General features: G+C 42.3%; 1 protein-coding gene across 1 annotated transcript in view; it reads left to right on the top strand.

Moving 5' to 3' along the window:
* Window positions 1–2400: 2400 nt before the first annotated feature.
* asic1b (acid-sensing (proton-gated) ion channel 1b) overlaps window positions 2401–14334 on the top strand; it is a 146047-nt gene continuing 134113 nt past the window's right edge. Inside the window, exons 1-2 of the mRNA XM_061070269.1 lie at window positions 2401–2762; window positions 11066–11261. Coding sequence (XP_060926252.1) covers window positions 2401–2762; window positions 11066–11261 — 558 coding nt within the window. The remainder of the gene's footprint in view (window positions 2763–11065; window positions 11262–14334) is intronic.

The raw sequence follows: 14334 nt of genomic DNA, 5'->3' as shown, positions 1-14334 counted from the left end.
TGGGTTTCTTTGGATTTCTTTTTTTAAATTAAACTAGAGTCCCTGTGTGCCATATGTGCTTCAACCAACAGCTGCCAAAATGCCTCTGGTTTGTAGATGATGATCAACTCCAGAAATGCACTGAAAGGCAAAAACAACTTTGCCAAAGCTCTGCATGGTGGAGAATATTCCTTTTTTTCTATTAATGCTGAACAATCCAAAACCAATTCCACTTATTCTTGTAGATTATCTCAGAGCTAGGGAAAATTGAACAATAATAACCAAGCTAAATTAACGCATTGTGTTTCTCCTGAACATAATTATATTTAATTATAAACAGAGAAATCTAGCAAAAGCAATTCTACCTTACTAAATTCACCCTGCGCAGGACTAGAGTTAGTCAAGTTTGTAAAATGTACTGTTTAGGTTTACCCTAAAGGTCTTCCGTACTGAAGCTACACACCTGACTTCTGCACCACACACTTCACCTCTGTATTGTGAGTGTTGGAAACGCGGTGTGATGTTAGCCCTGCTCGGTTCTCATGTCTCATCGGCTTCCACGGTCATGTGACATAGGCCGAATAAATATGTTACGTCTGTTCTGGCACGAATATGACAAACTTACCACGACTGATGCAGCCACCCATGTTTTTTACTTATCGATATTTTTTAAATTGAATCAATACCAAATGAGTTGTGATTATGAAAGTATCGATCCCGTACAATCCATCCGCCCAGAGCTCAGAGGTCACATCATCAAAAAAAAGCAAAGGTACTGGAGCCAACAATGAATTTTTGAATTAGAAATGAATAAAAGTTTATAATACAAAATAAAGTACTAAAGTTGGTCAAGTTATCCCGTTATAGTTTTTATCAATCGTCTTCTAAAATGCACTGTTTATTTTTGTCCTTACAGGCTTCCATACTTGAGCTACTCTTCTGACTTAACTTAAAGTACGAAAGCCGCCATTTTGTTAAAATTTAAAGATAATTTAACGTTTAAAACCAGGTAGATTAACGCTTTGTGCTTCTCATGTACAAAACCACAGGTGACGTTTTGTCCACAATTCACTTTACAAAATAAATAAATATCGTAACTTTCACCGACAGAAAGTAAAAACTAGCTGCTAGCTAGTTTTTAGACATGTTAGCTAGCTGGACCAGAGGAGCAGGGGGTGAGTTAACAGACATATTTTGTATTTATTTTGTATTTATATATATATATATAACTCTATATATAACTCTCTCTCTCTCTATATATATATTTATAGAGAGAGAGTTATATATATATAACTGTGTGTTTTACTACTACATGTATGTCCTGGGTGGAGGCTGAGACTTGTCGGAGTGACACGGACGTGGGGCTTCGTCACCCGGCGGAGGACACACGTCGTCCTATCCCTGCTCGCTCCTGTCCGGGGGCGAGTTTAATTGATCCGGGCAAACCGCGAGGTGGCTTCCCCCTGGATCCAGGGCACCGAGCTGCTTCTCCGTGGAGCCAGGATTCCATCCCACATTTAGCCTTTTATTTCTCCCCACAACACACTCGTACTGGAGGAGAAACCAACCGGCATTGAGGGACCCAAACCTGGCCAATTACCCCCCGCATTGTGGAGGCAGCAGCCCGGAGGAGGAGGGGATGGAAGCGGGCAGGCGAGCGGAGGAGCACCGGGGAGGCAGCGGGTCTGTGACGGAGCCAGCTCCTCTGTGAGGCAGCTGTGGACAACCCGGGACGTCGGCTGCGATTAACCCGCTGAAGGAGGCGAGGAACCAGGGGGTGTTTGTCAGTGTGCACCCGTGGTGGAGGTCGACGAGGAGCCGGGGGAAGCCGTGTACCCAGCAGCCAGCTCCTCCACGCCGGGGAGCATCGCACCGCCGCTCCGCTGTGAAGCCGATCGTCTGGTTCTCTCTCGCCGCGGTGATCCGTCATGTTGTCTCCCTGCTCAGCCTGATCTTGTTTTTTCAGTATTATTGTTTTTTATTGTCACACAGAAACTGCCAGGTGTTTTTCTGCGTGAAACCCAACATCAACTCTGTGGTTCTAGAGGGAAAGTGTGCAAGGAGAGACCGGGATAATTCATCGTGGAAGTGTGACCCTCCTCCTCCTCTCCTCCTCTCCTCCTCCTCCTCCTCAGCCGAGGTACCACACATGCTTTCTCCCCCCACCTCCACTTTTCTCGTGTTTTTGTGCACGCTAGAGGTGTTTTGAGGAGTATTGGCGTTAAAAAAAAAATGCGTAAAAGGCTGCGAGTGATGCAACATCTCCCACGGGCTGCATGAGAAACACATGCGTGGCAGGGCGTGAACTTGCAGACACTTAACATCCTTCCCATCACTAAAGCATCTGCTGATCTATAAAGGCTCATTCTGCAGACCCCCTTCCAAGCAGCCATCCCCCTGAATCCATCCAAAGTCCTCATCATGGATCTCAAAGCGGACTCGGAGGACCTGGACTACAAGCGACCTGCTCCCATCGAGGTGTTCGCCAGCAGGTCCACGCTGCACGGCATCTCGCACATGTTCACCTACGAGCGGATGTGCATCAAGCGCACCCTGTGGATCTTGTTCTTCCTGGGCTCACTGGGAGTGCTGGTGCTGGTGTGCGTGGACCGAGTGCAGTTCTACTTCCAGTACCCGCACGTCACCAAGCTGGACGAGGTGTCCGCCCCGATGATGAATTTCCCCTCGGTCACCTTCTGCAACCTCAACTCCTTCCGCTTCCACCGGGTGACCCGCAACGACCTGTACCACGCCGGGGAGCTCCTGGCCTTGCTCAACGGCAGGTGTGTGTCTGTGTGTGTGTGTCTGTGTGTGTGTGTGTGTGTGTGTGTGTGTGTTCACTTCCCCATTGTGCTTCACACTGTGCGTGTAGTGCTGCCACATGGAGCAGCTCTACCTGTTGGTGTATGCATGTCTTCCCACAGATAACTCCTCATCTTTGATTCCCTGCCATGGAATTACCAAGCCACCTCTTAACAGCCACTTTCTTCCAACATGCACGATACAACTAACGCATAGTCAGCACACGCACACACACACACACACACACACACACACACACACAAACACACACACACACACACACACACACACACACACACACACACACACACACACACAGACACACACAAACAGACGCTTGGATGATAAGATTCCTCCTCAGGGAAAACCCATCTGTGAGGATTTAGCAGTTGTTGATTCGGGATTTGAACGTGTCCAATGCACAACACCAGGCGACCGCGATAAGACCGAAACATTTATTTGGGTACATTCTTCTGCAGTTATCCCATAGCTCAAGACCAATAGACGACTAATTCCCTGAAACTCCCTCTTTAGCTGCAGTAAACGGTGTTGATGCTTCATTTGTAAGGCCCAGCAGTTTAAATCCCTCAGGTACGAGCGAATGTTGAACTTTGGGGTTTAAGCTTACGAAATGCAACTTTATAGATGCACTGTAATGTCTGAAAAGTCTCAGGTGAAATCCTTAAAGTGCCAGGAAGTGTTTTTACACCTGTCTCGCAGACCGCTGAGAGATGTTTGGACATGATTGAAAAAACATGTAAAATCTTTCACGGGTCTGTGTGAATGTGAACTTGGACTTGACATTAGCCTGAGGTGAGAAGGGGTTGAAGGGTGTTGCCTGAGAGTGGAGCAGGCATGGCATTAGAACTGGTGATTTAATAATGTGGTGACATTACAGATCACGTCAGCTGAAATCCACATTGCAGACGTAATCTGCTGTGTGTATGAAACCCAATCTATCAACATTCAATGTACCCCCTCACATCAATTATTGGAAATATGTTGATACAGTTTTTAATCTGAAAGGGTGAGCAGGAACACATTTGTATCACAGATCATGTGAATCCCACAGGTAACAGATAATGGAGGAGCTATTTCTAAGTGGTTATAAAATGATGAAGGAGAAAAGGCCTCCTGTGTATTTTCCTTGCTTCATCATTTTACAGTCCATGTGATACGCATACCTCAATATTGGATAAGTAGATGAGTAGATTTTTAAATCCCCTGCTGACGAAGTGCAGAGAGACGTGTGTGATTCACAGCTGCCATCCCCTCTCTTTACACTCCTTGTTTTCTGCTGTGCTTTGATCATTCAGTCTTTTTTCGGCAGCCCTGACAAGCTCACTGCTGTCGATATTCAAACTTCTGACTTTAAGATTTCCTCACTTTTTCTGTTCCTAAGCCACCCAGCATATTCTGATCACGTTCAGCAGCACAGTGCAGATGACCGTCCTCCACTCCATACTCGCAGCTAGAGCCGTCTGAAATTCACTCACACACACAACCACTGCTCGCTGCCCTTATGCAGAAATACACATGGACGCGTCTAAATACCCTTTTTCACACATTATTCAGTGTATTTTTATCATATTGATCCACACAGCTCTGCAGCCTGAGGCACAGCTGGAGTGTGCTACATGCTAGAATGACATAAATTCAATTTTCCCATTTTCATACTGAATATCGCCACTCCATGACCTCTATATATGCATCCATATTACAGGTGATAACCTTACAGGAAAGGAAATGGATTCCATTGCTCGGGGCTGCAGTTGGAGAGCTTTATGGTGTAGATTTCAACCAGTGTCCATACATCCTACGTGGATTCATTTCTCTGTGTTTGCACAGACTGTTGTAATGGCAAACCATTAAAATATCTACATGCTGAATTTACTAGTGCAGGTCCAGCCAGATTTCCGGGATGAAGTGAGACGTGAAAATCATAAGGACAAGAGCAGTGAATATTGAAGAGGGAGGACACAGAAAAATGAAATCAGTGGCACTTGCTCCAAGTGACTTTGGAGCGAGCTGGCTTCTGACGGAGGAAGGGGACTGTAGAGGCAATTAACTTGTGTCTCGTAAGCTTGTGATGAACAAGTCTTTATCCCTGTGTAATTAGTGCTGTTTGTTAAGCTACAGAGTTGTCCCGCTGATTAGCGCTCTGGCTCACTGTTCCTAGCCCCCTTGCTTTCCTTACACGAGCCACACACCCCTCTACTTCCTCTACAGATCGGTTCAGTATGTGATATTTTCCTAAATTATTACAAAACCAGGTTTGTTGGTAGGTCAGTCTCTCACAGTCCAGAGGTAGAAAAGGTACCGTGTGATAAGGACTATAGATTAATAACAGAAGAACTTGAACCTAACTTGTAGATAAAGAAGTTCTCAGGGTTTCCTCTTCTAAATTAAACATTGATTGGGTGGAAAACACTTTAGTGGCAAACTTCTAGATATCAGGCAGCGTGCTGTTGGCTTTGTTAGAAAACGGCAGAAGAAAAACAAAGTGCTATGCTGCTGTGAGACTTTGTCAGGAAGCAGCAGCGGTATCACTGATGCCAGGCTGTCTTAGATACAATGAAATTCATAGCTGAACTGTGAGTTACTTCACCTTAACTCACTCCACTCCTGCAGTCATCATGCAAAAAGAAAAATCAATCCCACAAAAAAACCAGATCACTTTTTCCTTATTGTTTTTGCAGGTTGGAGTCACACTTGGTAGTGTGGAAAATTACTAGTAATTTGCTCAGTTTGACTTGAATTGTGTCCCAATGGCAATTATATGATAATTAATAAAAAGAGAGGTCACTTTGGAAGTAGGTGTGGGTGATGTAGTGCACGCTGCCAAAAAAGCGTTGAATCAGCTCATGAAAAGTCAGAGAAGCGAGTCCTGTGCTTGCACAGTTCTCAAGCTTTAACATAACCTGAGCTTGCAAACATGCTGAAAAGTCACGTAAGCAGGTTGTGAAGTGCCACAAAATGTGACGCTCGATAACTTTAACCGTGTTTTCTGTCTCAGCAAGATCACAGGTCCTAACCAGGATTTAAGTGGTGTAAAGAGAAAAGTGCTGGGGAGAGGATGGAGGGAAGCCAGATCATTCTGCAGATAACAGGAAAGCAGAGAGATGCCACTAAAGCGGATTTTTCAAATGTGGGCTCATTTTTATTCATATTGTCTTTTGTAGTAATTGTGTTGCAGAGAGAGGATTAACAATGGACAGACATAATTAGGCAATTTAGTATTTATTAAGGTTTTTAACAGATGAAATGTGAGTACTTTGGTTCTGAATTTCACTGCCAATTGGGCACTGGTGCCTACTGGACCGAATCACCTCTCAGAGATACGTGCCTCATTTCGATGCCTCGGCAATGTACGGAAATAGTCGCCCTGCTTACAGACGATATAAACCTCATGTACCAAGTTAACAATACATTGTGGTTGCAACACACTCTGTATATGGCTCTGGTAGCACGTCACTTTAGCCTGCAGCTACCTCGAACTCTAGTCAACAAAATGCCTAAAGCTCAATGGCCACAATTGTGGTTTGTGTGAACCCATAGCAAGCCAATCAGCAGGATGTTGGGGCATCCATGGCCCCTGCCGCCAGGAGTATATTTAAGTTATTTGTAATTCAAACAGTTAATAGATCATATTTTAAAATTCAATATCCGATTTGCCTTAGAAATACAAAAGCTGTACTTATCATTGAGTGTTTTTTATTTAAAAAAAAAAACATTGTTTAATCACTGATACTGATTTGTAAGAATAGATTTAGCACCAAGGCAAAACCCAAAGGATACCTGGAACTAGTGATAAGTATATTTTGCTTCTTTTGTTTGTTTATACAGTTGCTCATCAGTACAATATAGATGTGTTTGGGTTCACCCCACCTCTCAGTGGCTCTTGATTGCATTTCTAGGATCTTGTCCAGAATGGCAGTGTGTGCTGCATTGCCATTAAGATGTGATTGTCAAAACTCTGCCTCCAGGAATCATTCCAGTTACTGCATTTTCAAGGAGACTGCACAAACGATACAGTCCTCGTTAGTGTATGACTTTAATTAGCGCAGAGTGGATAATTACCTGATATTATATCAAGATGTGTTACACATTGCTGTGTCACACTGCCTTGAGATGTTCACACATCTTAATACAATTTCCAGTGGATAAAGATTTTTGCTTGTTTATATAAACATGTATAAGTGAGTAAGTGAAGTTTTGACAAAGTACAGTTTTATGACAACATTTTCACAGTCAAAGTTCAATCAGCAGTTGCTCTTGTAGCCTCGCTCCTCTCATTAGGCATCGGAGTGATGCAGATTTTCCTTCATTCGTTTTAGACACCACAAGAAAATTAAAGTGGTTGTGGCCCGTAATCCAATTTAGCCTCCCCCGCCCCTATGTAGCGAGTTTGCTGTGATTGCTTTAGGGAGCAGTGGCAGGGCAATATTAAAAATCTACCCATATTATTGTGATTGTATGCGCTTCAACTAAAGCCTCCTGACTCGGGGATCTGAGCACAGCGTCTTAAGTGCTCTCCTGGCAGCTTTGTGTTGCCTATAAGACACAGGCTCAGGATAAAATTCAATTAAGTTCAGTATACACAACATCAGGCGGTATCTTCTTATTAGACTTAAGCATGACAGTATCGTGATGCAGTGCCTGTGTGGGCGAGAAGTACTTTAGAGCTGAGATTTTTCTCTTGCCATCAAACATCACACATCTTTTTCCGTGATTAAATCTGACCTACAGGGCTACGTGTTTTCAGTCATTACCATCATCGTTTCACTTCCAGACAGCAGCTAGTAATAACTGGTTTCATACCGGCAAATATTTAATTTTCAATAAATGTCCGTTTTGGGGTAAGACAATGGTGAATGAGCCCTGCAGTGTTTATTAATTTGCAGTTTTATGAGCTGTTTTTCTGTGGTGACGTTCCTGGAAATAATAATGAGTTCTGTTAATGTAATCTCGATGAGCAGATATCGGAATATGAATGCTGAATACTTAATTGCTGTCAGACAGTAGTTGGTCTGTTCTGAAATCACTGCTACAACAAATAATTCCTACTGCTGCAGCTTCACATTAAAAGCATTTAACTAAAACAAAACACAACTCAACTTTTGTTATATAGTAGTCACAGGAAATGCCAAGTGTTTGTCAGCTTGGCGCTTACTGCTAATGTTCATCAAAACTTCCTCTAAGACAACGACGATTGTCATAATTATTTGACAGCAGATCAGTTCAAATCTTTGTAGGAAGTAATTGAACAAGGCTGCAGGCGACACCCTCACTGCACACATCCATTACCCATTAACCCCACACAACCTTCATTTGCCTTGATGTAATTTCTACAACAGCCCGATTCTTTAATTTGTCGTGTATTCAATCCATGAGCAAGTGATGTTGGCTGTTCTCCTAATGAAAATGTAAACTAAAACACTTTGAATCATTGATGTTACTGTTCAGTGGGAGTGATAGTTGAATCTTTGATCAGTTATCTGATAAATTATGTTTGGAATAAGCTTTGAAAAACGCTATCTTAAAAAAAAGTTTAGATGTTTCTTGTTTTTTTATGCTTAATTTGACGGGGATATTGCGTGACATTCAATTCAACACTTGTTAAGAACGATAGTTTCAATCTTCTCTATAACAGCACTGCTTAAGAAAAACAATGATAGATTCACATGTCACGTCTGTGTTATGAGAACAGTGAAGAGAAACCGTCTTCATTTCAAATTACAGAACATCAAGTCTCACGTGGTGAATATTTTTTATTTCATTCTGTTTGTAGCAGGTAAACAACACTGCAGCTGCAGAACATATTACATTTCTTGTAATTTGGTCGAAACATGAGTTGAGAACTCGTCGCCAGTTGAATATGAAGGCAGCTCTTACAAAATAAGGAATCTAGTATTTCATATTTTATACATGGATCAACTTACATTATTCCCATCATCAAGGGACAACATCTAGCTCTTGAGCAGTGACAAAAGCTTGACCTTGTGGAATTAAAACAAATCTTTGAAGATTTACCACCAATTACCATTTGAGATAGTATCCATATCCACGAGAAATAACACTGCTGTCAGCATCCACAAAGTCATCCACAGATTTATTGTATGAGGAGAGGCGTATGCTTTTGTCTCTCATGGTTTGCAATTCTAATTCTGGTTCTCCTCAGCTTGGGCCAGACTTATTCATGTTTGTGAATGTAAACTGAGCTGTCCAAAATTATTGCAATATCACAATACATGAACCCCATTCTAAGATGGCTGCTGCTCTCGGGCATCCCACACAAATTCATGACTTCATATCAAAAGCTACACCCCACTTCAGAAGTAACAGACGGACAGACTTCTGTGTTGCTTGATTCCCAAAACCATTAAACATGCGTTTACTGTGCTGTTCACTCTGATAGACTCCGTGTGTCCTAACAAATTGTTCTCGTAAGTGTCTGTCAGTAATGCTTAATCTTGGCGCTACATAATTTGGATGCGTGTTCCACTGATGGCCCGTTGCTCAGCGGGGGTCATCAATGAGCTGTCCTCTCTCCGAGCGAGGCCACACTAGTTAATTGAGGTTAATTTGTATCTGGGAGTGACTGTGGGCAGGTGCTGGAGGATGATGGTGGCTGTCAGCAGAGGCATGTCCCCCCCCCCCCCCCAATGTTTTCCTTCCGTGAGTGTGGAGATTGAGTTTTAGTTTGGTGTGTGTCGATACACACAAAATGAATTCAACTTTGTCATGTGTTTTGGAGTGAAGAGACACAGAACAGGAGAAATTCAAGTGTGTGTGTGTATATGCTTCCCTACGTGATACACCTCATTACATTTTGCAGCAGATGCTAGATGAAGCGTTTTGTTTGATTTGAACTTTATGTAGGCTTTCCTAGAGTGTGCAGAATCCTCAGCATGAATTAAAGCATTATGAGCATTGTTATGCTTACAACGTAAAAATGTACTGCCACCACAGTTAATCCTAATTATTTGGCAGATTGATTAACATGATTGTGTGAAAAGAAATATTCTCCCTTCTCTAAGTAATGAGCTATTTTCTCCGAATCAGCAGTGACCGTTGTGGCTGGCACACCACAGCTAGGCTGCCACTTTCAGAGAACGTGAAAGTGTTTGTTATTGTCAGAATATTATAAATATGCTCTTTTTGCTGCTTATCTAATAATTTCTTACTAGTTCATCTCATAAACTGTATATAAAGATGGATTACTTGGATGACAAAGTTGGCCATCTCGCGCTTCTCGCATCATTTGGAGCCAGATTCTCAGCTGTCTATCATGTTGTTTCACCCACTTTGTTTTTGTATGAAATCAAACAGCGAAAACCAAACGTACAAGAAATATGAACCACACTAGTGAGTGAAGAACTAGGCTGCTGTGCACTTGGATTTTCATATTTTGCTCCATATCCCATCTGCTAATATGGAGAAGGTTGGATTTGTAAAACATCTCCCTGCCAAACTCTTTAAATTTGTATTTTTACAGGGAGTTGACATACAGCTAAGGCTGAATCCCAACTAATCCATTTAAGTTTTAAAAGGCGACACACCTGGCATCCAAACTAGTCCCTAGAACAGAGACTTTTGTAAATGCGGCATTACACAATTTAGTTTGAAAACTTAGCCTCAGTGTTTTAGACTACAAGGACAGAAATGGAAATGCTGACGCAGTTATCTGGCTGTTTGGGACCTTCAGTCATGACATATTCTCCCTGAGTTGTAACGCACCTTTTTGTAATGTCATCCTTTTTCTGTGTGGGCTCCTTTCCGATGGCTTCCTCCATCGATGCATAATGCTCCAAGTACCACTCAAATATGGTGTACTTATACTCATGTTCCTTTCAGAGTAGAAAAACCTGCTTCCTGTTTACACCAGCATGTCTGCCAAGTGTATGTGAATGTTCATTTAATGTACTGTATTTTCAGGAGTTTCACTGTTCTATCTCTGGTAATTCCTTGACACTGTATCTGTTTGAAGATAGTGTAGGAGACTTCAGAATTGCAGTGAAAATTAGTTTGACCTTTTTGAAATGTACTTGTTTGAAGTGTTTCTTGCTGTTCATATCTGGAGTAAGCCTTTTCATAAAACTGTTTTCTTGTTTCACATACAGGAAGAGAGAAGCTAAAAAAAGACAAAAAGGAGATAAACCCATATTGTGATATTCTTTGAGAAAAGGTCCAGGTGATTTATGGGATTAGTGCATATGCTTGTGTGTTTATGAATGTGCCTCGTAATGTTCACATTAAGTAATTCCAGAACATTCTTGTCCAGGTATGAGATCCGGGACCCGCACCTGGTGGAAGAACATGTCATGCAAGTCCTGAAGGAAAAGGCCGATTTTGACAACTATAAGCCCCGGCCCTTCAACATGCGTGAATTCTACGACCGCACGGGCCACGACATCAAGGAGATGCTGCTTTCCTGCTACTACCGGGGCATGGAGTGCAGTCCTGAAGACTTCAAAGTGGTGAGTCTGGAAATGTCAACAGTTAAATGTCCTCTGCAGTGCCAGCTGAGGCCTGCCAACGCGTTTGAATTCCAAGGTCAGCACTGATAGAGTTTATTATGACGTCTATATCCTTTTGAGCATTGTTGAGCAATCATCGCTTTTCGGGGAAATGACAGGTCAGGATATAGATGATATTGAATTGGACCCCATCAGTCCAGATCCGGAAGGACTGAGAATCGTTGTATTCCACTGTGATGGAGTCACTTTGAGAGTATATCATTGTTCTATGTGCAAATCTGATGTCGTGCTGGCCCTTGTGTGATAGTTTAGTCTCTGAAAGGCTGAGCAAACCTCTCATGAAAGATTGAAACTTGCTATTTTGCTGAACCCTGGGTCAGTACCATAACACTTGCTTTATGAGTAAGAAGTTTAAAAAATCTGTTGCTCTGGGAGATTTGGTGCCACTGTTGTTTTTTTCTTTTCTTTTGTTTTATATCCTGGAACCTGTGTGGCCTTTTATATCTGCTGTACAGTATACAGATTTATCAGATACAGCTGTAGTAACAGCCCCTAAGCTGCCTGGAGTGCGTGGAGCTTACCTTGTCCTGATCGTCATCTTATGGTTGTCATCAGTTTGGTTGTAAATTTGATTTCATGTCTGTATAGTAATAGCGGTAATTTTTGCTTCAAGATGATGACTACACAATACGATCATTTCTTTTGTAATGTGTATTTTGCTGATACAAAGAAATGAACAAAAACGATCATAACTTTACTTGGAAATATTTTGTTTATTTGTTAGACATTTGGAAGTCTGGTTTTTTTTGGGTGGTGGACAAGAAGCGCACAGTGTTTTTATTTTGGCTTTTTGTCTGACAGCGGCTACTTACTACGGCTGGTAATAAGTATGGAGTTGATAACAACATTGACTCTAAACCATATATTTAATGTATAATACAGTCGGGGTCTGAAATTAACACCCGTCAAGTGCCAGATGTGGGCAGATTGTCCGTTTGGGAAGTAAATCTCAGAAGAATAACCGCCCCACTGGCAGGTAGATGTATGTACCAAAATAGTCAAGTAATAAAACACCATCCTGAGAGTCTGTACAGCTTTTTGATTTACAGCCCAGCTCTACACACAAATGCACACACACGCACACGCACGGGCGCACACACACACAAACACTGTCACAGCTCCACAAATGGATCTTACATAGACTTTATTTTTCTAGAGACTTGTATTAACCCTAAACATAATCGATAACTATCCAACTCTAACCTGAAACTTTACATAAGTGGAAATGTTAAAAAAATAACTGTCAAATTTCTCCTAGGGACAAACACAAATGAGGATCCTCAGAATATTGTCTTTGTTAGGGGTCCTTGCCTGGAAGAAAAATTCTTAGTATTTAACCGCATGCTTTTTCTTGAGAAAGTAGAGCTTTTTTGCTTCTGAATGGATTCAGTGCAGCTCCTGTGAACACCATTTAGTGTTGTGCTCACCTTGCTGTCACTTGTAAAGTCAAACCTGTCATAGCCGTCTTGGAGATAAACTGGAGATTCTTATAACGGACTCTCTTTACAGAACTGACCCTCACAAACTCTATGAGCTTTTTAAAGTGTAGCAGAGTGCTTGGCTAGCTTAAAAAAATCCTGCCTCCTGCTTTTATTTGCCATTTTGCATAAAAGCAGTCACTTTACTCATAACAATAAAGGTGTGCTTCACATGACGAAGCAAAGTGCGCCTCCAGACCAGTGCACCAGTTTGACAAATAACGTTAATGTCTGTAAGCAGAAAATGTGCCTGAAGACGAGTGTAAATCTCTCTCTCCTGTTTCACTCCTTACTCTGTCCTTCAGTGGCCCTTAGAGGTAGAATATCTCATGCTCTGAGGATCTCTGCCCTGTATACCGTAAAACCATGTAGTACAGGAGTGGGCTGCAACACGGCCCACTTGGTACGGCTCCTGTAATGTGCTGATGTGTCCACATTTACTGTAGTTAGTTGTGCTTATGGCAGATGGTGCGTCGCAGGGCTCTGCTGTATTAATGCAGTTGTGGACCTGGATGGAACAGCTCAGCAGAGAGTACTAATGGGGTGGAAAGAATCTTCAGTGTGATAGCAAAAGAATAAAGAAAGGACGATGAACACTCCCTCCACCCTCTTCCTCCAAACCCCAGAGCATGGAAGCAGTAAAACTGTGATTAACACTGTCGGCAGCTTCTGCTTGTTTACCCCTGGCATCTCCACCGTGCCTCACTAGCTGCTCCCTGCCTGGGGAAGATAGCCAGAAACAAATGGTCTCTCTACATATGGCATCCAGGCTTCCAGTTGCAATGCAATGTTTTATCTGTGCTAAATAGGAGTCAGGCCGCAGCTATAGAAACACTGAATAGAGGTCGTCTGCGAGGGAAAGGTGAGAGGTTTGTAATTCCATGTAATCTTCTGATGGATGTATGGTTTCTGATACTTGACAGCTTCGACTGTGTCAGAACTGATTTCACACTGTTTTCAGGTTCACATGCAGGTATTGAGTCAACCATTATCCAATCAGAGGTACTGTCTCTGTCTCTATCAGTTAATCGTCACTGGTCCCAGTATGCAATGAAACGCAGTACTATATAACCAATTTACAGGCGTTGCTTCGGGAAGCATAAAGAATTGCTTAACACCCTCTATCTCTAGACCCCCTCAGTTCCACTTATTGTGTCCCTGCCTCGCCTTTCTCCTCTGAAAGACTAATTAGCAATGCAGAAGGCTTGGCTGACGTCTTTTAGCTCGGCTGATATTAAAGAACAGCAGGGAAGACATTTTTGCCCAAAATGAATGGCCTTCAACTCCTGATTCAAAGCTGCAGGAGACCATACAAAAAGTGAGACTAATACAAAGACCTTTTAAAGAAGCGATGACATACTGACACGCGGATAAATCACCATTGTAGATAATGTTATTGAGTACACACTTTAGTCCTTCTCACTGTATCCTTAAGCAATTATCTGTAGATAACATGCTGATAGGTGATTGATGTCACAGTGTTTAAGCTATTCCAACTTGAGCACTTCTAGACACCCACGTCTGATTTCAATCGC

Source organism: Limanda limanda, chromosome 4 (genome assembly GCF_963576545.1).
Source record: "Limanda limanda chromosome 4, fLimLim1.1, whole genome shotgun sequence".
NCBI classification, from domain to species: Eukaryota; Metazoa; Chordata; class Actinopteri; order Pleuronectiformes; family Pleuronectidae; genus Limanda; species Limanda limanda.
Note: the sequence above shows the minus strand (reverse complement) of the source record. Positions and strands in the feature narration are given on the sequence as shown.